Source organism: Parambassis ranga, chromosome 2 (assembly GCF_900634625.1).
Source record: "Parambassis ranga chromosome 2, fParRan2.1, whole genome shotgun sequence".
Lineage (NCBI taxonomy): Eukaryota > Metazoa > Chordata > Actinopteri > Ambassidae > Parambassis > Parambassis ranga.
Window position 1 is genome coordinate 5,404,299 of NC_041023.1, and position 27,439 is coordinate 5,431,737.

The following is a 27,439-nucleotide window of genomic DNA, read 5'->3' on the forward strand; positions in this document are numbered from 1 at the left end:
GTAAAATTTCCTACCCTCATTTTAATTCCTGTATTTTGATTTAAAGCTAAATGTGGAGTAATATCTGAGAAGAGAAACAAATACAGGCCTAATGGAAATTACACATCACCAGCAGATGTCTGTTTAGATTAACAATCATTCATTTTTTACAATGATAAAATTAATTTTAACTAAATTTGAAATAATATTCTGACGTTGAGTCCTTCGAGGGGAATCCTTACACAATGACCTCACCACCAATAGAAACTAGATAATTAGCGTTTTCAGTGTCTTATCTTCGCTCTCCTTATCACCCACCATATAACCAATGTAGAGTGGGTGTTCACTGTTACCGTAAAGCAAAGTAGATCAGATATGTAATTTAAGTGTAGCAGCAAACAGGCACATTTAATATGTGTCACTGAGATGAAGTCATTATTACTGTACTGTGTCACTTTATTGATTGATTCATCATTTCCTTGTCAGACACAGACACACACACACACACGCACACACACACGCACACACGCTGGAAGGGACTTTCAACTGTTACACGGCAAAACTGGAGTGAACCACAGGCTGGAAATAAAAGAGTAAGTAAGCTTATAGCGCCATCATGAGGCAGAGGAAGAGAAGTTCAAAAGATATCTGATCAGATCTGTGAGCAGGCTGCAGTCTGCACACACACCACTAGATGTCGCCATTCACCTGCTGAGACCACAGGTTCTTCTTAATCCTCATAATAATAATAATAATAATAATAATACATATAATAATAATAATATAATAATAATAATATAATAATAATAATAATAATAATAATAATAATAATAAATATTATTATTATTATAAATACTATCCTGTAATGTTCACCACTGAGCTCTACGTTTAAATAAAATAAAATAAAATAAAACAAATTTAAATAAAAATATATAGAAATATAATAAAAACTATACATCAGTGTGGAGACTGATACAAAAAAAATCAGCATCATCATGTTGTTGTGAAGTGTGTAAGCAACCAAGTTATGAAGAGGCGGCCTGACCCTGGAGGTTGCCCGGATTCTGGGTGTAGCTCCTGGGCGTGTCACCACACCTGAGCTCAGCGCGCTGCTCACAAAATGAAGCAGCAGCAGCAGCAGCAGCAGTAGCTGTCATCTGTCAATACCCGCGCTGCTCTTCTTCCTCAGCACCTCCTCTGTTTTCATCTGCTTTTAATAAGCGCAGGAAGAAATGGCGAAGAAGAGCTCATCTAGAAAGTCTCTGAAAAGTTTGTTCTCCAGGAGCGAAGCCAGCCTGAACGAGTCGGCGGAGAAGAATGTGGACAAACACGAGGGAGAGAAGAAGAAGTTTAAATTCTTGCATTTCAAGTCAAAGTCCAAGAGCGGCGGCTCCAGTACCTCCGAGAAGGCAGCTCATGAGAGCCAGCAGGTGCTCAGGTATGCGCACAAAATGTGGTGATGTTGGATCAGTGCCCTGTTTTGATGTTTTCATGTCTGTGTGTGTGTGTGACATAATGGCTTCCACTGTGGAGGTGTCACAGCATGAAGCCTCATCTGACGCCTCAGAGAGCAGTAAAGGTGCAGGCAGCCTCCAGCACCTAACGGCAGCTGTCTGTGTATCTGCACACTGACTCCTAATGACATGATGAGATAAGAAGGCATTGTTGTCAACAGTGTTATGGTGCAGTGAAAGAGCTTCACCTGTTTAATTTACTTTATTTACTTCAAATTTAGTGGAGCAGCAAAAGCTCAGAGTCTACATATTATCATTGATGCAGTGCTTGCAAATAAGCTTATGTACATAAACACAACAGTAACACATTTATTTACACAGATGGAGACATATTGTTCTCACTGTAACTTCCTGAGGTGCATACTTGACACTACTACTACTACCACTAAACTGTCTGTCACATGTTTTAATGCTAAATCCTTTCACTTGTAAAAGGGCTGCGTGTCTTTGTTGTTGTTTCAAATAACATTACAGTGTGATTCTAATTGGAGCTTTTATTAGGCCATTGCTTAGTTTTTACCTCATTCATTCAGCAATGATGTTAAAACATAGATGAACAGATACTCCATTGATCCCTGAGGGAAAATTTAGGTAAATAAGGAATGGCTGAAGTGAAATAATGAAACATGCAGGGCTTATTTGTGCTGTAGCAGCTGTCAGGCGCTGGATTTTTATGACTGATAAGAGTTCATAGAAGGTGAGGAAGATTATTCCTGCAATAAGAAAGGATGCCTTGTGTGGTGTGTGTTTAGTCATGTACCGGAGGCTGTTTGTACAGCTAACCAATAAATGCATTGCTAGATAGATAGTTAGAATAACCTTCTGCTGGATTGTGATGCATGATCAGACACTAGCATTTAATGCTGGGATGGGTGAAAAGCCGCTGCATGTCTATTACATGTAGCTTAAGCCAGTGGAGGATGTGTCATATAGAGAACACAGAGTCTAATGTTTTTGCATGCATAGAATTGATGCAGAAATATGCCTACGTTTATTTACTCCAAATCATAATGCAGGTCATTACCTTATATTATATTTAACCCTTTCAATGCACAGATGTAGGCAAAGCTGAGTTTTAGGTGTTGGTGTCCCCCCCTCCCTCCTCCCCACACACAACTGTCAACTTCATCATGTTGGTCAGAAATATTTTGCACAAATGAGCAAACATGCAGCAACCTGCTTAAACCTTATGGCGTGTGTGTGTGTGTGTGTGTGAGCATCGTGTTGTTCAGGTGGCTGCAGATGAGGCTGGGTGACGGCTTGTGTTTGCACAGAGAGAAAAATAAATGACGAGTTGACAGCGTGAGGGACGCCTTTGCACACAATAGCGGCACACACACACACAGGTTACACAATGGTAATGCAACAGTGCATGAAAGAACACACTTGGTTTGAGATAATGGATAATAAAAATTAAGCTAACAACATTTCAGGGACTGATGGTTAATAAGTTAAAGCTGATTTCTTTAAACGCTTTTTAATTGTTGACAGAATGTTTAATCCAGACGTAGATTAAAATCTGTTTTTGTTGTGAAGGATTTCGTCTTTATCTGGTGAAGTCCTGAGGATTTCAGGGTCTGAGGAAATTAATCTTCAACTTATTGTGTTTGTTTTGATCTCACGGTCTTTCATACAGTTCATGGTGATGTCAAAGTCATCGCTGTATACAGTTACAGAGTGACTTTTTTTTTTTCTTCTTTCAAGCCCAACACACCCACAGTGTCAGTATGTGGTGAGATGTGACTGAATTAATAGAGGTACTGTGAGAGAAACCTGCCACTCCACATGCCTCCTGCATGATCATGAAACCACTAATCAATGAGACAAATACACTCATACACACTGTCATTGTGCTGCAGCATACAGGCTGGAAACATGTTTCAAAGCAGCTCAGAGTGACTCAGGGTATTGTTGAACCTGCTGCTTTGGTGATTAAAGAATGAAATAGTGGGGTTACATAAACTAAAGTTACTAATGAATGAAGTCTTTTATGTGTGGAGTTAAATTGAAACTGTGTCTCATTATAAAAGTATTTCAACCATGAAAGACTCAACGAACTGAATGAGAAAGATTTATTAAGTACAAAGTTTTGAGTGTGCATTGGCGTCTTAGACCCCGTCGTGAAGACCACATCCGAAAAGGGAGGAAAACGCAAGAGGGGAGGCCGCTGGATCAGAAGATCCCCCCCGGGGTCTAGACCTGGTGGTGGTGGAGAGCTGGAGGGCAGGAGATAGGAGGCCTGAACTGGCGTGGATCTGGTGGAGCTTGGGGTGGAGGAGGGTTGCCGGGTTCGATCAGAAGACAGCTGGAGAGGAGACTTTTAAATTTCATGCTAAGCTGTGATTGGTCAGGAGAGGGACGGAAAGCGACAGCTGAGGTGCTTTCTATTAAGCGCCTGACTAAGAGAGCGGAAGAGAGGGGGAGCAGAGAAGTGAGGGATAGAGGGAGAGAGATTAGGAAGCAGATCGGGATAAATGGTGAATGATGGGAAACAGAGTCTTCCTGATTGAACTTACGCTAAGAGCTACATAATGTGTTTGACACAAAGTATATACTGCCGTCTGAGAAATGTCTTTAGGCTTTGGTGGAAGGAAACATGTGAGGAATTATGGGAAAAAGATGTGGAATGGAAGGGTGTGGAGTTTAAATTGGCCATAGATGTGAATGTGACTGATAGCCCTGCAATAGACAGGTGACCCATCCAGGGTGGGTGGATGGGTGTGAAATGGTCAATGATGGAAGACATTGCTTTATATATATACACTACCATTCAAAAGTTTGGGGTCACTTGGAAAGGTCTATTTTTAAAAGTAAAAAGAAGATAAAATTAAAGTTAATGACTATTCTAGTTAGAACAGGCTGGTTTTTAATGGAATATATACAAAGGTATACAGAGGCCCTTTCCCAGCAGACATCACTCCTGTGTTCTATATGGCACATTGTGTTAGCTAATCGTGTTAAAAAGGCTAACTGATGATTAGAAAACTTAGCACAGCTGAACTGTTATACTGATCAGAAAAGCTGTAGAACTGGCCTGGTGATATTGAACTGTAGCCCACAGTAATGAATCATTTAGTCACCCTCTACATAGTACTTCTGTAAGGTCAAAGGTCAGCTCCACTGTCACAATATTAAGAAAACACATTGTACTTGAGCTGAATGAAGTCAGCTTGGAGGAATTGGTCCTTTGTTGAGGCGTCTATTCGAGTTAGCGATAGCTTTGTCAGTAAAATCAATGGCGCGGTGTCGCTATTCTACCGTCGATGTAATGTCCATCTGCACTATTCAGCCCATTCTTCTTAGATAATATAGCAGTATTGATCCCACATGTTTCCAGCTGACAGCTTAAGGAATTACACAAAAGATACTGATCACCTATTGTTCAGTGTATGGATCACATCTTCCTGGGCTTTACACAGCATTGGCCTAAGCATCATCTTGTTGGTTAGCCTGTTAGCCCGTCAGTGCAGCTGATAAGGACAAGCAGTAGGCTGCCTTTTGTTCCATGGGTATATGACCTGGAGGATCTAAGACCTTGTGCAGGTCAGAAGTTCTTGATATGTCAGGTTCAAGTACAGGAAAGCTGAATTTATCGTCTTTGGTGAGGCAGTCGCTTTGTTTCCTGTCTTTATGCTAAGCTAAGCTAATCCTGCCTACTACACCTACATATTTACCATACTGACGTGTCTGCCTATACAGTGCGCAGGGCTGCTTCCAAAAAATGCTGAACCGATGAGTGTCGTTGAGGTGTTGCCTGTTTTGTGGCCTGTTTGCATATGGAAAAAATGTGGTTTGACTGTCTGCCAGTTTGGAATCAGCAGAGCGGGCCTCACTTTAACGCTTTCTCTTTTTTCTGTCAGCCTTGTTCTTATTCAAATAAACACACGCTCACATGTCACTGCACAGCCAAACCAAGCACAGAGGGCACTTTCATCTCTCACTTGTCGAACGTCATTTAAATGTAGATGGTTTGTCGTGAAAATCTGGTGTTGTAGGTCCACACAGTACTGTTCTGGGTGTCCTGCGGGTTGACATGTAAACACACGGCGCTGAGATATCCCTCATGTCAAGGACAAGATGAGATGGTGTGCATGTTTGTTAAAATGTGTGTGTATACATGAATGTGCGTGGCGGCTGAGTGTCGGTGAGGCATAAGTTGTGGTGCTGCTGCTAATGTTTGCCTGTCATTTGGCTTCCTGTTGTGTAAAGAAAAACAGTGGTGTGTTTGCACGAGGTGTCCTTTGTATCATTTGTTTAATGAGATGACAGCATACGATCATTAATGTTGACTGAGCTGCACATAAGTGGGAGACAGTAGTGACAACTGAACAGAGGCAGCTGTCTTTCCTCACTTTTCTGTTTGTGTCTGATGCCTTAATTGTTTGATATCAGGTCCATCTATGCGGCCTGATTAGTCATTTTGTCATAGAAAAGTGACTAATCAGCCAGTTCTGTTCTACATTCCCCAGGCACTGATTCACTGTTTTATGTTGCTAAGCAGCATATTTTTATTATCGATCATATTCATTCATTATTTTGCTGTTTTCAGTTATTAATACATACAGCTTATAAAGACACTGTTCTTAACTTTACACTGTATATTTCTATAAACATTCTCAATGTAATTCTCTAACCTCCCCTCAGTGCTGTGGAGCCCAGTAACCCTGCAGATGATGGAGAGGCCTTTGCTGGAAACAAGCGGTCTTCTCTCTATGCCACCGCACCCAGGGCAAAGGTCAGTGAAGCTTTGTTGACCTCTTTTCACAGGTAGTTATTAAAAAGTACTTAGTGCAGAGCTTTTTAAGCTGTCTGACTAAAAACAGTTTTTAGTCAGACAGCCTGCAAGAATACACATGTACATTCAAAACAACGAGGTTACCTCACTTTTAAAAGTGGTGTTCATTTTTTTAATTTTAGTCACATACTTACTCAGAACCGACCGTGTATAGTAATTTTTAATTGTTGTTATAGACAAAATGTTGATGAAGATTCTTAGTTAGCCAGGTCATAATACGTAGAGAAGATTGAAGCAAGGCGTCTGGACTTCTGTAGTTTTCTTGAAGACGTTTCGCTGCTCATCCAAGCAGCTTCATCAGTTCTAACTAAAACGTTTTACCCAGATCCACCCACTGAGGTCTACAACCACATATAAACTGTTTCCCCACCAAACAATTAGAACTGATGAAGCCGCTTGGATGAGCGAAACGTCTTCAAGAAAACTCTACAAGTCCAGATGCCTTGCCTCAATCTTCTCTACGTTATAGAAAAAGGTGGAGTCAAAAGCCTGCATGACTTCACACAGAGGGGATTTTCTCACTATAGTTTGAAGAAACTGGTAGTTTATTTAATCATTCTTAATTGTTTCTTCTTAACACCTCTGGAAGTTTTCCTACATTATTTTTTTTTTTATTTCTTCCTGCTCATACACTGAAAGTGTGTCTAATTATAGCTTCACCTCTTCCGTCTAACTTGGAAATCCAAACACTGATGGCTGACTGCCCACTTGGCACAGTTTTAAAATTCACTCTTCTGCCCTGCCTGCAAAACTTCCTCATGCATTAAAACCTGACAGATTTATTCATAAATACAATGACTTCCTGTTACTTATTTAGTGGCTCGGATGGCCTCAGTGTAGTTTCCAGGCAGCATCCTCCAGAGGTATAGTGCGACAAGATGATCTCCTGACTGGATATGATTGAATCTGGGGAAAGTCTGGGGAACAAACAGCTGTTCCTTTAGTGTGAGACATCCCTGCAGGAAGAAGTGTGTTCCGTGTGTAGCTCTCAGGTTGCAGGGTAGGCCTATAGGTCCCCTCTCAGCAGTGTAAAGATATCAGAAACTTGTGTGAACTAGTATTTTGTTTAAGGCTAAATTCCTTCATGAAGCATGAGCCCAGCCTTATGTGACGCTATGATCTCATTTCCAACGGTATCATCATTCCAGCTAAACATCCCTTGAGGGTATTTCTTATGTAATTCTGAACCCCTTACACACACACACACTCAAATAACAAACAGTGTTATTTATACATTTAACCAGACAAAACTTATGATGGAGCACAGCTTCTCTAGAGGGCACCCTGTTACAAAAACATGGCTCTGTGTCCTGTCTGACTTTACTCAGGTGAAGTACATCACCACAAGAGGGCGCCAATGCTTTACTGTGTTAATGTTATGATGGTCAGTAATGAATGTAAAACAACAAAAAAAACAATTAAAATAATTTATGTTAATACTTTCAGATGCTTCAATTATTAAACAGTAACCCTTTCATTAGTCAGGTAGCAGCATGCTGACAGTGTGACAAAGGGTTATGATGGTGAAAGATGTTGACTTCCAAAAGAACATCCAGCGGGTGTTTTCTTATACATGAGCTTAATTCAGTTTAAATAATAATAATGCAGTTAAGACAACGCAGACCTTAATGTGTCTCTTAATAATACTGATAATATTTAATGCTGTGTTAACAGTAGTACAAACCTAGGGGCCTGACTCACATAGAAAGCAGTGCCTGCAGCAGCCACTTGTGGCCCTTGTATGTATTGAAGCAAACAATGTTATTGTTACAGACTGTCTTACTTTGACCTCACAGTAAAGGTTGTGTGGGCAGCTGTATCCTGCCTCCTTTATATCTCCGTCCTCATTAACTTTAGTCAGTTTTGTCTTGTGTGCATAGTATCTGCATCCCCACCCTCATCTAGAATTCAGCTGATTAGACGCCTGCCTCATGGTTACAGACTTGGAACGTGTGCATCTGCCCACTACAAACTTGGGGTATTTGCCTCTCATACTTTCCAGGAAGAATTCCTGAAGGCACACCTAATCAGAAGCCTTGACAGATGTCAGTGAGTGTGTCAGGCTTCATCCAGTGTGTTCCATTCTCCTTTGTCACCCAGGCTCAAAGAATATCACCATCTTAATATTAAATGTCTGCGGAGGAGCGCACACTTCAGCATCTTTCCAAAGTCTTGTAGTGATGTTTAGGATCATTTGGAGATGAAGTGGCTCCCCTGTGCTTTGTGCTCGGCTGATAATAGAATCATATGATGTAGAGTAAACACTGGGAAATGAATGCATGTGAGGCGGCAGTGAAGTAAATCATGTTCTACTAGTCTTTCATTTCTCTCAGGGTGGAGCAGCTTTTACTGCTTGGAATGAAGTTTCAGTGTGTCAACACTTCTTTTGTTTGTTTACAAGTGTAAGAGCTCATAATCTGTGTGATGGAGCTGTGCAGGGGCCTCATTCCTGCCACTGCAGGAAGCACTGGTGGCAGGTTTATAAATAACATTTGGCACGGGCTTCAAACAACTAGACTATACACACGTTTTGTAGATGGTTTATGCAACATTATGAGTTTACTGTAGAGAAATCTTGAAACTCTTGCTCTCCACCCTTCTCTCCTCCTCGCAGCATAAAGAGCTCAGCTACTCAGAGATGGACCTACGAAAGCCCAAAAGGTTCGCTACCTTCTCCTTAGGTCTCAGAAAAAAGAAGAGGAAAGATGAAGAGAACATCTCAAAGAGCACCTTTGGCCTTCATACCTCAGGCATTGAAAAGAATGAGGAGGTAACACACCACTCCCTAAAGCTGTTTATTTAACATGTGACTAGGGCTTCTTGACGAATGCATTCTTGTATGAAATAATAACATATTATTTCATACAAGAATGAAGAAATCTGTAAGGATTCTAGAAATATTTGACCCTTGCTCCACATACTGGGGGCATAATCTCTCTGCCCATATCTACTAATGATAATTACTTCCATAAAATGTCTTGTTGTATCAGTGAAGCTGTAAATGATTCTTCTAGGCGCCTCTGGACCCCAGGCCCATGGAGCTGGAGCAGAAAAAGATGTTCAGTATGTCCCAACCTGAGCTTGATTCCACCAACACCTTTGACATCTCCCATCCTCCTCCCATGGCCACCAATAAGTCAGAATCACCTGTCACTCTCCCTGACCAGTCCCTGAGCCAGTCCCAGCCCCACTCATCTGTTGCTGTAAAAACCCCGGAGCCTCTCACCAATGGATTACAGGTGTTGGAAGAAGTGCGGAAAGCACCGATGGCATCCATTCCTGAGCTGGAGCTGGATGATCCAGCTCCATCAAAGGAGAAAGAGAACATTCCTGTTTACGATCATTCATCCGGGAGTGATGCTGAATCGACTGCTCAGGTGGAAAACACTTGTGTTGTAAAGACACCGATCCTTCCACCCAGCCAGGATCCAGCTGTGCCTGATCACAAAGCAGCAGTCAGCACACGCAGCAGTCTGTGTGACAATGAAGTCCTCCAACAGTCCATACGGAACAACACTGAATCTACCACTTTATCACATCATCGGCCTGACACAGCTGACAGCACAGCTTCACACAGTAAGGCCTCCCTGCCAGGTACTGACACCAACACCTCTGTTCCAGAGTCAGCTCCTGCTCCTCACAGTGACAGCGCAGACTCTATTACCATCCATCATGACGCCTCAGTTTCCCACTCTGAGAGGTCTGTTCCTCAACCTGACAGCAGCGTCACCACGACCTCAGCTGCTAGCAGTGAAAAGAGCCCTCGCCCTGTCAATCAGGAAGCAGTTTACGGGGCTTTGTATGAGTCACTTCTCCCTCAGAGCTTTACCACCGGGATAACGACTTTGCTCCCACACTCTTCACCTCCAATTTGTACAGAGATGAGACGACTTGATACCAAAACAGAACCTGTCCTGGTCAAAACCTTCAGTGAATGTCACACAGAAACCAGTGTTATATACTCCCGCATGTCAGCTTCAGACAGGGTGAACCATGTGACCCCTGTCACTGAGACAACGCCAATATTCTCTACTGAGAGCTCGAGATTTTCTTCTAAATCTGAAACTGACCTCACATATCTACCTTCCTTAAAGCCTGCTGTTAACATTCCTTACTCAGAGCTGACTCTATCTTGTGCACAGGTGAAACCAGACAGCAGCAGCCTTATTCACAGCACCATCAGGTCAGAAGACTCTGCCCCTCCCGTTTCTCACTGTGTAACATCCCAGGGGATGGATGCTCAGGTTACTGAGCCCAAACGGAGAGTGATCCTAGTGAAAGAGTTAGTCACAGACGAGGCAAGCGCTGCTGCTGGCTGTACCTTCGCAGAGAAAGCCCTGGAGATAAAAATTGATTGTTTTTCTGGGCCTCCTGGACAGATGGAGGGGTGCGAAGGGCCTTTAAGCCCCGCATATCTGAGTGTGGGATCAGATGATGGCAGTGTCATGGAGATTTACTACAGCGCTGAGGAGGACAATGGCGAGGAGAGCATGGATGAAGAGATGTTCACGATGGCTGAAAGAGAGGAAATGAATGTGGTAGATGCTGGGAAAGAGGTGAGACTTCCCATAGAGCTTCCGCTGGAAAGAGGGATACGTAGGAAAGATGAGGAAGATTCGAAGGTGGTGTATGAGGAAGGGAATAGTGGCAGTGATGGAAATGTCAGAGATCAGAATGAAGTGCAGCCAACAGATCAGAAGTCTGAGATTATTGTAAGCAGTGATGCACAGAGCAAGGAAAAAGAAGGAGCAACCACAGCATGGATGAAAGACGAGTCATTGGAGGGGAGAAAGGAGGAGTTACTGGCCACACCGGTTCGGCAGGTGAACACACTGATGGAATGTGATTTTGCTCCACCCTCCTCTGAGCTGCCTGGGCAGGGGGAGGTGTCGGAGGAAACCAGCACCGTGGACTTGGAAACAGGAGACCATTCTAATGGAGAGACACAACTCCCAAGCCAGCAAGGACAATGTGCTGCTAACAAAGACATTGGCAGTTCTGTGTGGACACATGCCAGTTACACAAGAGAGGAGGACAGGCTCACACCCACAGTCACAGTCAGAGAGGCAGAGGAGCAAGTTTCACTGAGTGTAGAAAGAGAAGACAGCAAAGAAAGCAGCAGTATCACATCAGAAAGGGTTTTATCAGACACTTCTGCAGCAGCCCAGGTCGTCACAGGCGATCTGAGCCACAGCACCGACCTGCAATGTGATGCCACAGAGAATGAACACAATAGAGCCACACCAAGTAGCGAGTGGGCGGATACGATTGTTCCCAGCGGAGGCAGCGCGCTGAGAGAGCAGGTGTCAGTTGAGCTGTCAACCTCGGAAGCAGACGCACGCTGTCCGGATTCGGAAGCTGCAGCGGAGGAACATCCAGCAGGAGTCCAGCCTCACCTGAGCCAAAGGTGCGTGACACTGAATCTTATAATGTCTCTGTTTGAGTGCTGCAGGCCACGACTTTAAGCTCAAGATGAGAGTGAGAGTTTACTCAAATTACAGTCGCTGTGCTGGAATGTGTAACATGTATCCCAAGGGCTTTGCGTGGAACACGTGGGTTATGGTAGTGTGTTATGTTAAGTCTGTTATTATACACATTATCAGCACATCTTGTCATCAGCTGATAAGGCTCTGAAATGTGTCACAACAAAACATTTCCACAAGGTCAGCAGTGGATGAGCAAGCCTGTTTACCAACAGAGCTGCCTGCATACCTGTGTGCATCGAACACACCCTTTATATTCTAATACACTGCATTTAACTCATGCTTGGTGGAATGAGAACATTTCCGTGTGCATTCTGTTTAACTCTTGAGATATCACCAAATACAATAGGGTATTGATCAGTGGGTGTGTATGGTACAGCCTATGATACAGGGTTCACTGTTCCATGTGCTCTGCATATTGTTTAACCAAACCTGAATGAAAAGTGATGTATTTTTCACTTATGCCTCACAAAATATATAATTTAGAAATATTTATGATTTTTATCAAATAATAATTTACTGTGATTAAACTTATTGATTACTTTTTGATAGAAAATAATGAACTGTAAATGTGGGAAAATGGTGCACAATCGCTACAAACCTCAAGGTGAAGCACCCCTTCACCGCATCCTGCACTCTTTGGTATCTCCCACCATTCCATCTCCCCAGTCTCCTCCTCCTGCCCCTCTAGCACCACCTAATTCACTAGCAGAGTCTACATCTGAGCACTTTTCTCCTCACACTGTGTCCTAAATGCTTGTTGAAGCTGAAGATGCCCTCAGATCCAAACATTTGACTTTTTATCATCGTGCAGCAATAAATGTTAGAAACCACAAGATGGCAGCAGAGACACGAAGGCGGAACACATACAGTAGCTCCTCTGTATATCTGTACTGTGTAACTGCAGTGGCTCAAAGAAGACAGATTACAGAGCACACAAGGATTTTCTGCTAGGTTCAGATCATTCTTTCAGTGGAGGAACCTGTTGAAAGTCAACAGAAGGATCAGTTTACTGCATGATTTCCAACAGTTTGTGCTGCTGGAACATTCTGTAATCACTGTGACATGTCAGCGAAGACTCTCAGTCATTCGGGTTATTTTTCCTTCAACAGTTGAAGCGTGGAAACTGAGTGTTCCTTGAAAGGAACCGGCATCTGAAACCAGTCCAGGGTCCTGTACACTAAGCCTCACTAAACCCCCTTTTTTTGTCTTGACTCCATATGTGAGTGATGGGCTGCCGTCTGTTGACGGCTCTGTTGCGACACAGTTAGAATGTCAAACCTGTGGAGAACTCTCCTGCTGTCAGCGAAACACGTTTAAAACCACACCTTCAGATTACAGAAGACATCTTCAGGAAAGCTTTCATTTTAAACTATTAAACTAATAAACTGGCTATTTACAGATTTTATTTGGTCCAAGATTGTTTGCCTAAAATCCTTTGTAAACACAGTTCCATGTACAATGAACTATAAAAGCCTAAAACCTGCTAAATAATAAAAAATAACTTAAAACAACAAATTACATAGATAAAGTAAAAATAAAAATAAAATGCAATTAATACAATGAAATACCATGCCAGAAAATAGTCCGTATGTAGAGAAGACACTGCACAGTAATAATGGTTGCAGTTACCTTTTAACCCAGGATGTGCAAACAATGCTTAACTTTCTGTATGGAGGCCAGTAAAGTTGCAGGCTGGTTGGTCTTTAACTCGCAGACAGTGACAGGAATTTTAAACACGCACATACAAGCAGAAGACAATTAGCTGTTTAGAGGAGTTTACATTTACTAAAGAACTTACATGGAGGCAGACGTGTCTCTTTTGATCCTCAGACCTGCATAACAAAGCAAGACAGAGAGCTACAAAGCTGTACCACACTCATACATAATTAAATGAGAAGAAGTCTCCCTGCTCCCCCTGCATGTGGGCTGGACTCTCTGTTCAGGCTGGTGTGTGTGTGCACACGGATCATGTTCACATAATGTACCCGAACCTTAAAGACTGAGACGTATAGTGTCTGCCTTGACGTGATGTGCGCTCTGTGTGTGTTCAGGGACACTAACACTCACATTTGGTGGTGTTTTGCATGAGTCCACTGGACTGTTGCCTTTACTGCAGATATTTCACATTTCACATGATGAGTATGCAGTTTCAGTAGAAATCAAGATAATTGATAAAACCGAATTCTGCAGCCTTTGTCATTACTGATGTTTTTATAGATCATTGAATCGACTGGTTTAACCTGCAGGAAGCACTGAGCCATGCATGCACGTGTTGCATCAGTATTTTGACCTTTTCCTTTAACAATGCAGAAGCTAATGTTGTTATTTATCCACTGACTGATGCCACCTGTCTTGGAACCTGTAAGGAGTGAGTTGACAGTGTGCAGCCTCTTCGCCTTTTCACCCACACATTTTTGGCAGCTTTCAGGCTATGAGAGGCAGAAAGGTCAAGCGATGCACTAAAGCAGGATCAGCTGTGACCTTTTGAAGCTGCTGTGGGTCAAGTGATGCAGCAATGAATGATGATTACACCCTTAATGACAGAAATCCTATTTTAGTAGGATTTTGTCCAGTGTGAAAGGGGTTTCTGCAATGAAACAGGTTTTAATGTAGATGCACTATGACGTAGACGTGTGCGTTCTCATGTTTCTTCTACCAAATGGTGACATCAGTGCACATGCAAGGCTAAGCTACAGCTAGCCAGCTCTTATCTAGCATTGTTGACTTTCGCTAATAAAGTAATTTAGCAGATTTTATGGCCTGATCCATCACATTTTAACAAATTAGGTGCTGTTATCCATTCTGTATTTTACAGTAGGTGAAGAGAAGTTTGCAAGGTATCCAGGTTCTTTTAATAGAAGAGGGTTCACTGGTTGTTATGGCAACCGAGGAAGCTTTAAGTCTCATTTATTTACTCAGCTTCTGACATATGGGATCTAAGCCTGTCAGCCTTCTGATTATATAAAACAAAAGGCTTGATGGATAATGATAAAGAGCACATCTGAAGTGTTGCTCGGCTCAGTGTCTGTGCACTCTGTTATAAAGGGAGTGTTTACTTAAATTGTCAGCTGACAGTATTTGAGTTTGCGCTCCTCCCAGCACAAACTCATTGTGAGTTGTATGACTGTGTTTAAGCAGAAAGTGTATCCTCTGGAACTTTTTCTTTAATTCATTTTCATTCCTACAGTTTATATGATTTTTTTTTTTATCAGCTGCTGGAAACTCAGATAAGAAATAAGAAAAACAGGTAAAGGAATGACCTGTTTACACTTAAGATGTCAAAGATGCTTTGTGTTGTTTGTTTTGCATTGTTGGCATTGTCTGATCACCACACCCTGCAGCCACGGCAGCACTGCATGCCACTGTAACTATCTGACAGATGTGTTTTTATTGCCTTTTTTTTAATTGTTCTCATCTGTTTCATTGGTTTTGTCCAGATCTCTGACAGACTCGGAGACCACCACAGCAGCTCCAGAAAGTGTCCAGACAGAGGACCAGCAGGAATCAGTGGACAAAATGAATTCAGGCTACAGCAGCCTGAGCACCAAGCTGTCCTTTAAGAACTCATCTCCACCTCAAGAGGACGAATCCAAACTTCGCTTTCACAAAGTGTCTCTAATTAATGAGGCTGATGTCTCCCAGGAGGACACAACAAGCACCACTGTGAGTGAAGACGTTACAGAGTATAAATGGAAAAACAGATTTGACAGGGTGACTCAGTATGTACCAAACAAAGTGGAGAGTTCCTCTTTTTCTGATGACCAAATGTCTGACACCTGCTCCAGTAACTACTCCTTCTCCTCCACGCTCCCTGAGGCCAATGCATACACACACCTCAGCACCGCCTCCTCCTCCTGCTCCTCCTCCTCCTCCGCCTTTGCAGAGGAGCTGAGTGACAGGACTGAAGTTTATCTGAGCAAAGAGAGTGAAGCAGTGCGAGAAGTAAGAGGTGAGTGGAGGAGGAGCTTAGTGGAGCAGGAGGAGCCTGCTGCACCTGCAGGTGAAAGGGAGAGACAGAGCGAGGCAGAGGCAGAGAGGAGGATTAAGTCACTCTGGGACTCACAGCAGCTCCCGTCGTCTGAATTCTCCTCCCCACCGCGAACCAGCAGAGACAGCACTGATACTCTGAAAGACGACGAGTCATCTCAGTTTACTGGAGTGTTCAAGGCTACGCTGGTGGAGCTGGTCTCCGAACCTGAAGCTCCCCCCTCTACTCCCCCTGCCTCCCCGGACGCGGACTCACCCAACCAGTTTGACATGGAGAGTCTGGTGGATACTCTGAAGAACATGGGACCCTCCCTGAGGCCGAGGGGCCCCAGCCTACGCCAGCCTCCTCAGGTCCTCATGTCCTCGCTGCCACCAATTGTGGAGGATGCTCCGACCATTACTACTGTTGACGGGCCTGCCTCCCTCAGCAGTCCCATAAAGACAACGGAAGGAGCTGGAACTTCAGCTGAGCCCCTCAATGGGATGTACACCCTGCCTCCTGAGCTGGGACTGAAGAGAAGCTCTGCCAGAGACACCCGCTCTCCACTGGAGCTGATAAGACAAGCCCAGGTACCACACATTCAGACTCTCTCTGCATGTTAGCTATGACCCTAAAGGTTCTGCAGAGGTTCACCCAAAATGATTCTCTTAATACTGGTGTGTTGATGAGCAGTGAATTAAACCTTTTCCTCATGCTTGTGTGTCTCTCCTGTAGGACCAGCTGCAGCCTGGAAACAAAGGCTTGAACCTGCCCCTCAGAGCATCTGCTACCAACAGTATTGTGATGAGAAAATCCTCTGACTCTTCTTCCGAGGAGTTACTCTCCCCGGTGCTCAATGGAAATGGAGTCCTGCCATTGTCTTCCACAAGCTCTCGCCTGGACAGCAGCGTCCTCTTTGCAAACTACCGCTCATCATCCATAGATCAGACTCTGGAAAGCGGGAAGGCCCATCGCCCGATTTTCCGTACCGGCTCCCTTCCAGAAACCGGGCTTTCAAATGATCGAATTAGCACAGGACTAATTGAGCCTGGAGCAGGCACAGACACAACAGGCTCCCGTTATGAGCGCTTCTCCTTCCTCCTGAATACCTCAGCCTCCTCATCAGGCTCTTTGACCGGAACTGACGACTTTAACAATCGTATGAGTCGGCCTCCACCACTGAGTATCGGCTCACCTCCCTCCAGCAACAGTCCCACCCGCCTCCTGAGTCCTACTGGTTCTATCGACCTTCACAGGCCCTTCACCACCACAGACTCCCCTTTATCTATGTTTGGCCAGACCGGTGCACTTGGCAGTCCACTGCTGCAGAGGAGCTTCAGCGGTGATGGCACTGTGGGGGTCCAGAACTCAATGTTCAACAGCGTGCACGGAGGGTCTCAGTTCCAGAGCCAGGAGCCAGAGCCTGACAGAAATTTGGTGTTGAAATACCGAGCCTTCCCCGACGCCTATGTGAGTATAACACTAGACACTTAATGACATGTTATTGTTGGTGCAACTGACACATAGTTTGTACAACTAATTTAAACAGAAGTTCCTGGAGGACAATGAATAATTCATGTTTCTTCAAGTCAAACGATGCTGTAACATCTGGCAGCTTGTTATTTTTATGTTACATTCAAAGTGACATTTTTATTGGAGCCTTCAGAGTCTTTGGGTCTGGCTGCGCTGTGAGACATTTGCAGTGAGGTGTAAAATGGTTACAACATCTATGGTAACAACATAAGAAAGAAGATCCTTGACATGTATATCTGCCTCATATTTGTACCTTTTATGCAGCTAACAATAGGTGAGAATGATGACTTCATAGTTGGTTGGTTGTGCACACAGGAAACATCCCCCTTTGTCGGTTATTGTATACACACTGTACAACATGTAGCATTTAAATATCTGTAATATTTGTCCAGCACAAACAGTCGTAGAAATTTGTGGAAGTGACCTTTTTTTGTTGTTTTGTTTTGACCTTCCAGATAAGCCATTATTATCAGTGTGCACAAAATTACACAGAAAAGGGTGTGTGTGTCTCATTTATGCATGTGTGCACTTGTGTGCCCATGGAGGACTTGTCTGATTAACATCTGTCTTAAAAAAACATTTGCATTCACAAGCGATGCAGAATCCACTCACACATGCCCAAATGCCAAAACACAGACACACACACACCTTCTCTGCCTGCACATGCACGTAAAGTGGGCCGCTTTTTCAGCTGCTCTTCCTGTTTCACGCCTTAGTTAAGAACGTATAAAACGTCTTCAGGCGATTTGACACTAAACCATTACCCATAATAATTAACTATTATAGACTGTGAGAACAGTTAACATGCACAATAACTGAAGAACTCATGGTGAAAAACACTGGGATGTTGTGACCAAGAGGTGGCCTGTGGGGTCGACAATGTAAGCAAACAAGGGAATTGCCAAAAAAAACTGCAATTCCATAGATGGCAGCAGAAATAAAAGTGTCATCAGTCTGGTTTTGGCCTCACAATTCTGTATGTAGTTGTAAATGTAGGCGGTCCCTGCCAAAATGGCGAACATATAGCACCGAGCCTCATCAAGAACATGAGGTAGGGTCATGCATTTTTGTTTACAATGATGCTGCTTTCTGTAATCAGACATTATGAGCACAAAATGGTTGTGTCATTTTAAATACAACAAGGAGACAGAGAGGGTTTCAGAGGGTGTAACTCATTTGCATGTTAGCACACAACATGGCTGCAGGTTTAATTACCTGTGACTGAGCCTGAACTTCTGGTGAGAGGTTCAGGTCTGTAGACTGCTGGAAGCAGATGTCAGCATTGAGAAGACAGCAGGGTGACTGATGAGTTAATGAAAGATGTGACAGGCGAGCAATGCAGTCAAGCTTGTGCTGCAAATACATAGGTGTGCATTCCTGCCTGTGATCACTTGCATGACAGATGCAGCTTAAATACAGATGCTACAGCCTGTTACCATGGAGACGCAAATGTTTGCAAGCTATACTACTACTATAAAAGGCAGCCCTAAATGGTGCCTGTGGTCATGGAAAAGGTTTCTGTCTGTCAATAGAAATGTACCATTAAAAAAATCCATCTGCACTCTGCAGACAGCCGAAGGCTCCCTGAGGAGAAGCTCCGTCCTGCTTCCCTTCTCCTGTCTGACTTCACGTGCTGATGCACCCTCTTTGCTAAAGGTCATCCTCCTTTAAAAACCATCAGTGACACGTTCTCAGGCGTTGAATGATTTGATCGAGGTGGAACATTTTGCGTGTGTGTGTGTTTTTTTTTGTTTTTTTTTTTCCGCTGGGCTCCCCACCCATCACAGCTATCTGTCTGTTACTGCAGAGACACAGCCACACCTTGTCTTTTGTATTTATCTTCTCATTTCTTCACTTAGCATGTTTGATTTTTGATGAACCAGAGTTGACAGCGATGATTTAGAAGGTAGCACAGTGAGCAGTCTGTTCCCATCCTGTCTTCATTAACAATATGCATCACACATTCAGCTTTTTTTTAAATTGCTGAACATGTGCACATTCCATTTGTGGTAACTGATTTTATGGGAGAGCAGATTGGAGAAAAGGGATCAGAGGGTGAAAAGGTGCTCCATGCGAGTGTGTGTTTCATCTGGGCAGCTAGGTAGCAGTAAACACATAAATGATGCAGATGTTTAACTCTGCAGACACACTGGTTATAGAGTGTTTTTGAGGTAAAAATGAAGACTAATGATCCTTAATTCCTTTGATTTTATATCTTAATTAGGATTGAAGTTATTAGTAGCACCACTGTCCTGCGAGATTGTCTGTCTCTGTGCTCTCTGCCCTACTCTACATGATACTGCGGCATGCTAATGGAATGTCAATGTTGACTGTCATTCTCTGTTGGCTTTGAAAGAGGACAGACTCTTTCAAAGCCAACCAGAAAAAAATAGAAAATGATTGACAGCAGGAGGAGGAGGAGATGAGGAGGAAGTTGGCGTTCTCTGAGCGGCATTAATATCAACATTTCTGTGCAGATTTGTTAACCATTTGTGTTGATCAGCTTAAAATGTGACTGACTGTCACTCTGCCTCCTCACTCTGAATTAGGTCAGGGACTTTGGGAACAGTAGCAGGCCCTCTTTGGTCGGTAACACGATCCAGGTGGTAACCTGTTTCCTACAGGGCTCTCATAGAGGCCAAGTGATACCTGAGACCATTACAACAACAACACACAAACAACAATAACACACACATACATCTAAACTCCATGTTGTCCCAAGTGAGCATTACAAATGTTTACACTCAGATAAGTGTATACATCACATGCTGAGTGGCAGCTGTAGCTCAGTTTCATAGCAGGTCATAAGGGGTGAGTTTCATTAGAGGTTCATGATGATGATGTTGCCAGTGGGGGTGGAAGGCATCAGGTTAAACAGGAACAGTGATGTATTCTTGTCTGTCAAAGAAGTGCTTGTTTTGAGGGAGGTGCTCTATCATCATGTCTTTTGGACCCCCCCCCCCCCCCCCGAACCTGTCGAGCAGGTGTCGTAAACATAAACAATGTTAGGATTGTCAGGCATGTGTGTGTTCCTCAGTAGCTGCCGAACAGTGAACTGCTTCACAAACTAAATATTATCTTTCTTTGTCCACAGCTCACCAAAGAGAAGGAGCATGGCAAGCTCAACCCTCGTCCTGGAAAGGTGAGTCAAGTGCTTCAACCACAGGTCACTAAGAGGATCTCGAGGATCATGCAAAACTGTCTTATCAATGCACCGAGCACAGCCGGTTCCTCATGCAGAACTGCAGCTGTCGATTTTGTTGAATCGATGTATGAAGGACAGTCTCGGGTTCACTGATGATGATCTAAAGATGACAACAGTTCATAATCAATCAGGCATCCTGTCACTCTGATCCACATTAGTGTCAGATCTGAGATCTACTGGCTTCAATTCCTTCAATGATCCACTGATTTTCTTTTTTTGCACAATATTCTTCAATCATGAGTCAGTTTGAACTGATCTGGCTTTAGGATTTTCAAGATTCTGTAATTCCAGCATGTCAGTTGTGTGGATTGTCAACATTAAGTTGTCAAAGAGTGAGGTTAGCATGCTCCAGATAGCATTAACAGAAGCTGCAAGCCACTGTGTGCATGCCTAGGATTGCTCCATGTCTTTAGCTGGGACTATACGTTTGCCTGCTTCACTCCTGTGAATGCAAATCAGAACAAATACTTCATCTTTTTTAGTCATCTGTCATCGTTCTTCATATGATGTCAACAGCCTGATGAGGTCATCTTGTAGATTTTCCCAACATCACATGAACGCAGTGGCACAGGAACTTTCTGAGTGTCTTTGTTTCCTTCCTGACTGCTTGACATGAGGGGGAGACTAAGTAGGTGTTTGTTCCTCGATAGATAACCAGAGCGCCCTGTGTGGAATCTGTGCTTGATCATTAAGCCGTATGCCTGCTGCCTTCTGCCTCTTCCAGTGTGGTCATGTTTGTTATTAACTTTTGAAGGTCAGGCTTGTTCCTGCTTGCTGCTGAAGAGCATTTATTTTCTCACAGAGGTTGTCCATGAGGGAGCTTTAATGTGGGAGGTGGAGCCGACATTTAGATGTTGGTGCTCTCCCATGCTTCAGGGCCTGAACCGAACATGTCTGCTGAGGCTCAGATTTGGCATCCATTAATGTGTGCGTGGACCTGCTGTCGTTTCTGCAGCATAACTCCTTAACTTATCTTAACTCCCAACTCTGTATTAGATATCTTTCAGGAGATTAGCATGAAATATAAGATTCTGCCCAAAGATTTCTCATGACAATATTAGAGATGCTTTAGCAGTTCAACATCCTGCCTGTAGTCATTATTTTTCTGTACAGTACAGAGCTGGATTCTCACGGATTTCTAATGTTAACATTGAATCTGTCCATTGTTCACCTAGATGTATATTTTTGACCAGCCGGGGATGCGCGGCCAAAGGATCGAGATACGCGGTGATGTCATCGATGCTACGCCCTGGGAGCTGCAGGAAACCATCTCCATCAGGGTCGTCAGAGGAGGGTGAGAAGATGTAGCTACACTTTGACTTTCCTATCAGTGTTCAGATTATTTTATCTTATACTTATGCAAGTACATTTTGTACTGTGGCCTTTCTCCTCTTGCTGTGATTCTTCATGACTAACTTAAGACCATCGTAGCAGTTTTTTTTAGAAGGCTATCTTTCATCAGATCCTTTGACTCAGGGTCAGCTCAGGTTTTACTCTTACTATTATATCAGTATCAGACCTCAGATCATTTCCTCAACATGCTGTTAAACCAGTTAAACCAAATCTTCCTCACATCCTTATATTCAAATTAGCTGAGCTGGCACCTCCACACATTTTTCTTTTCTTTTCTTTCTTTCTTTCTTTCTTTCTTTCTTTTCTCAAGTGTGTGATGAAAGATAACATGACCTTACCCCTCATCACCGCATGTAGCTCAGGTAGCATTAAAACAAGGCACCTATTGGCACTGTGGACATGCAGATTCCTTCAATAGCGAACACACCCAAACACAAGCTTAAACACACAGTTACCCCAGATGTGGAATGTTTCATCGAACAGAGCCAACACTGAGAGCCTGCAGTGACTCCGATGGTGCCTGTGCTAACACCACCATGAGATTATTATGCTGTCAGCACATTAAAAACCTTCCTGCACTGCTGCCCCCAATTAAAATGCGTGTTAAGTAAGTGGCATTTGTAGCACATTAGCATCGGACTTGGTGGTGTCTCTTCTGTGGAGAGATTAACTCTGTGAAGCTGCACCAGCAAGGCAGCCTGAGGACATTATCTCAGGTGCTGGACTTAAGGAGAGAATAAAGGTGGTTTTTAAAGCAGCTATAATCTCAAAAAGGGGATGTCAGATTATTGACACTTTAAATCTAAACAGAACAGACAGCAGAATAATGGTTTGAGGCCCTGAAGTCAGTGTTCGGGTGTTGGTGCCTCTCACTGTGAGACAGTCATGTTACCACTTGCAGATGAGATTACAAAGTCCTAAATCTCATGTTCACATCAGTGTGGGTCGTCTATAAAGCATATTTTAACCTAGTGCCCTTATGTTTCTTCCATAGCTGGGTGCTGTATGAGCATCCCAACTTCAAAGGGGAGAAGATCGCCCTGGATGAGGGGGACATAGAGCTCACCTACCCGTTCGGCCCTTCAGAAGAGCAGCTGCAGAACGGACAGAAGGAGGGTGACGAGCCCAACGGAGAGCAGAATGGAGAGACGAGTGATGAGCAGATGGAGACCAAGCCCGTCAGGAGGTTCATTGTCGGATCCATACGACGAGCAGTCAGGGTAAGAGAAGTACACTTAGCTCCGTTTATTTTAAGTGTGTAGCAGGAAACCATTTTATTTGAGGCTCAGCTGCTATCTCAGTATCTAATACAAAAGTGAGGACTGTTCTAGACAGGATTGGATTTTCAGCTCAATAGCACCATCTAGTGCCCATAATAAGTAATCACACATTTTGCAGCTTTAGTGATCAGCTGGCACCTTTGTTTATGTTTATTCATTTAGAGGTTATTAGTTAGGGAGGAATACAGTACACATACATGAAACATGAAAGGTCTTTTATGTGACTTGAAACTATAAGGGAAAAAGAAAACTGAAGTGAGGCAAGATGGCAGCATTTCAACCTGTCTCTTTCTTCCACTTACATGATCAATTAATTATTGGACGCTCTCCATCCTCCACTAGGACTACAGCGTGCCAGAAATCAGTCTTTTCCCAGAAGAGAACGCCGAGGGCAAGAAGGTCATCTTCAGAGACACCTCTGATGACGCCAGGATTTTTGGCTTCCCTGTCAAGGCTAATTCCATCATTATTAATGCAGGACTGTGAGTTGAAATTAAGCCAAAATGAATCATTGGGTGGTTTAATGTGCACTGACCTCATCTGTCTCCCTGCTCCTCAGATGGCTTGTCTACGCACAGCCCTTCTTCCAGGGTGTGCCACGTGTCCTGGAGGTCGGGGGGTACTCCAACCCAGCAGCTTGGGGGGTGGAACAACCCTATGTTGGGTCACTACATCCACTCAAAATAGTAGGTGGCCTTGTTAGTAGCAATAACAGGCTTTGCTTTGTACTGCTACTGTATTATCAGGTATAAAGGTTTCTTATTTTTTATCACAGGGTGAACCAAGAGTGGAAAATCAGAGCGAACCAAAGGTCAGGATGTGAGGATATGCTCTCATTTTACTGCGACTGGCTTATCTGCTGCTTCCTAACTGTAATTCCCACCCATCTCCAGATGGTGATCTACGAGAAGCCGTACTTCACGGGCAAATCAAGGACGATAACCACGAACATGAGAGACTTCATGACCAGAACAGACAGGCAGCAAACAACCTTCATGTACAGCGTCGGATCCCTTAAAGTACTGGGAGGAATGTGAGTGCTGCTTTGGATCTTGTGATCATTCATAAGTTTGGTTACATGAATGATCACATATTGTTCTGCTGCTGCAGCTGGGTGGGGTACGAGAAGGAGGGCTTCAGAGGACACCAGTACCTGCTGGAGGAGGGAGAGTACCACGACTGGAGGGTGTGGGGAGGCTGTGACTCAGAGCTGCGCTCCGTCAGGGTGATACGAGCAGTGAGTAGCAAGAATGCTTTCAGACAAAGCCAAGCTCAATATGAAGAGCACCGGAGAGCACAACAAGTTGTGTCAGCGCAGTAAAAATACCATGTTTTCTTGCTGGTTTGCAGGACCTGACAGACCCTCTGATGGTGATGTTTGAGCAGCTGGAGGACGACCAGGAGGGCATGCAGGACGAGAACACCTTTGAGGTGACGGAGGCCATCCCTGATGTCGAGCTGTTTGGGTACAAGACCGCCACACGCTCCATCCAAGTATTCAGCGGGGCGTAAGTCATCATCATTTTTCTTGTCTTTTTACATGTATATACATGTATATATGTTACAGACCAGGTAACTGCTCCTCTTACTTCCACAGGTGGATTGCGTACTCCCATGTGGACTTCTCTGGGAACCAGTATATCCTGGAGAAAGGGTTCTACAACAACTGTGCTGACTGGGGCTCTGAAGACACCAGGATCTGCTCGGTTCAGCCCATCTTACTGGTGAGAGCTGCTGTGTGCTGCATCGTCAGATGACAGGGTTTAAGAGGTGCATCCATTTATGCTTTGTTGTGTTGGATTTCAGGCTCCTGCTGACAGTTCGAGGCAGAGGAACGAGGTGAGGACTGTGACATTTTTAATTTTATGGTCATGCTTCCCTCTGAAAACCCCTGGTTACAAAAGAAGGCCAAAGACACAAAAGTCAAATATTAACTAGTAAATACTACATTATAAAAAAGATCCTTTCCTTTCAGATCCTTCTGTACTCTGAGCCAGACTTCCAGGGCGAGTGTCAAGTTTTTGACCAAAACCAGGAGGCAATGCCGGAGAAATTCCTGACCAAATCATGCCGGGTGGCTGGAGGAAGGTGAGGACAGAGGAAGAAGGAGGGGAAAAAAAAGATGAGAGGGATGGAAGGAAAGCATTTTAATTCATAAATGTCTTTGCTTTGTGATTCAGCTGGGTGCTCTTTGAGGAAAAGCAATTCTCTGGAAACACATACGTCTTATCCGAAGGCGACTATCCCAACCTAACCAGCATGGGCTGCCCTCCCAGCTGCGACCTACGCTCCGTCAAAGTCGTGCCATTGGTGAGAAAATGCTCATGTACTGCAAGTGTAGTAGTAAAAATGTCCTTTCTTGCTTTAAACCTCCATCTGTGTGCATCCAGTCGTTCTCGGTTCCCTCCATCTCTCTGTTCAGCCTGGAGTGTCTGGAGGGCAGAGAGATCACCACAGACACAGAGATCCTCAGCATGGTGGAAGAGGGCTTCAACAACCACATCCTGTCTGTCAGAGTCAACAGTGGCTGGTAAGTCTGTTATTTTATAATATAAATTATAGATAATTGTTTAAGCAGCTACATTGTTCTTTAGTTGTGTCTCTCCTTTTGCTTTGTAGCTGGGTGATATTTGAACACAGCAACTACAGGGGGCGCCAGCTCCTGCTGGAGCCAATTGAAATCACCAACTGGCCCAAGTTCAGCTCTCTAAACACTATTGGCTCCATGCACCCTGTCAGACAGGTTCGTTTTTTTTTAATTATCTATCATTTAACAAGGGTTAAGTTTTCATTGTGTCGTTTTGTGGTTGAGTCGTTTTTGTACTTCGCTTCCTGCAGAAGCGTCACTGTTTCCGCGTCAAGAACAAAGAGAGGGGTCACTACCTCTCAGTGCAGGGCGGCGTGGAGGAAATGAAATCAGGGCGGGTGGTGGTGACACCACAGGTGGAGCCCATGAGTGACATCTGGTTCTATCAAGACGGACTGATTAAAAATAAGGTGATGATGATGTTCAATTCAAACCTGAATGTAAGTATGACACGAGCACTAACCCTGCTGTGTCTGTGCCGTAGCTGTCCCCAACCATGAACCTTCAGGTGATGGGAAACATGGAGCCAGGAGCAAAGGTGGTCCTGTGGACAGGGACCCGGCAGCCGATCCAGACCTGGACGGCCCAGATGAGAGGCTTGATCAGCAGCCTGACGCTCCCCGGCATGGTCCTGGATGTTAAAGGTCTGATGAGAACACACATAAACAGTATTGTCTCCTCACTTCAGTGCAAGGTGACTGAATGTTTTCTCCATTAGGTGGCAAAACTTATGACAAGGACCACGTGGTGATCATGCCAGAGAGTGATGAGAGGCCAAGCCAGCAGTGGGAGATAGAGATGCTGTAGCCATTTGTAGGACCCAACGCTTCCCCTCTCTCTCAGGATGTAATATATTACAGGACTTTCTTCTAATTATGTGTAATAAATATGGACACAATGGCAAGAACCTGATGAAGCAATACAAGCCCTGTAAAACTGAAAACTGCTGCTTTCATGAAATCATTCCTCTTTCTTTAAGTGCTGTGATGTAGAAAAGAATCTATTAGACCATGTGTTGAACTACAACCCAGTGAGAAGAAGAGAGGGGGGTGCTTTGCCCTGCAGCTTTGACCTTTTAATCTCATCATTTGTCAACTATTTGAGTATTCAAACTTGAATGTTCTTGTTTATGTGATTGTGACATGCAAATTTTTACAAGCGCCAGTAGCTGATCCTTCAGACTATGTGAAGCCTGCTGCAGCTTCCTGTGGTTTAAACTGCTGGCACTGAACGAATGAAGCCAAAAGCATGTGTAGTATCTCTATGACATGTACTGTTTTTGTTTTTTCTCTTTTTAACATGTTTAAATGTGTCTTACTGTTTGTTTCGGGGGAAATGTTACATTGCACGGTGCAATGAAATGGACTGGGTTTTCTGGACATGTCTTGACATGGACATATATGATATGTTAATATTTGATACTAAAGATTGCTGTTAATATAAAAGGGAGAGGCTTTACAATATTGAATAAAAATAAATAAATAAAAACACTGATGAGGATGAAGTAATTCCATTCTACGCAGTGTCCTATCTGTTGTCGCTGAGGCCTCCTGTGGCACTGTGTCACTGCTGCTGTGTTCTCTGCCTTATGGACACACAGGGAGGTGCAGGAACAGAATACCAAATCCTTTTTTGTTTTGTTTTACTGCTGCTGATGTATTCTAAGCCTTGGATCTAGCTGTGTTAGACAGTACGACCAGTGGAGACCATCCTGGAGCAACAAGACTCGACCTGGGCAGA

The 27,439-nt window shown here is 43.8% G+C and overlaps 1 protein-coding gene across 1 annotated transcript; it reads left to right on the forward strand.

Annotated features, from left to right (window-relative positions):
* Positions 1-1,207: 1,207 nt before the first annotated feature.
* On the forward strand, positions 1,208-27,190 carry crybg2 (crystallin beta-gamma domain containing 2). The gene is made up of 24 exons (XM_028400032.1): positions 1,208-1,417; positions 6,138-6,228; positions 8,903-9,058; positions 9,303-11,695; positions 15,212-16,331; positions 16,477-17,211; positions 20,369-20,416; positions 21,655-21,773; positions 22,827-23,052; positions 23,455-23,594; positions 23,672-23,798; positions 23,888-23,923; positions 24,006-24,145; positions 24,223-24,349; positions 24,463-24,620; positions 24,710-24,836; positions 24,919-24,951; positions 25,088-25,200; positions 25,293-25,422; positions 25,503-25,642; positions 25,732-25,855; positions 25,951-26,109; positions 26,184-26,343; positions 26,418-27,190. Exons 1-24 carry the CDS (start codon positions 1,212-1,214, stop codon positions 26,504-26,506), a joined length of 6,897 nt encoding a protein of 2,298 aa, XP_028255833.1. The 5' UTR covers positions 1,208-1,211; the 3' UTR covers positions 26,507-27,190.
* The last annotated feature ends 249 nt before the right edge of the window (positions 27,191-27,439 follow it).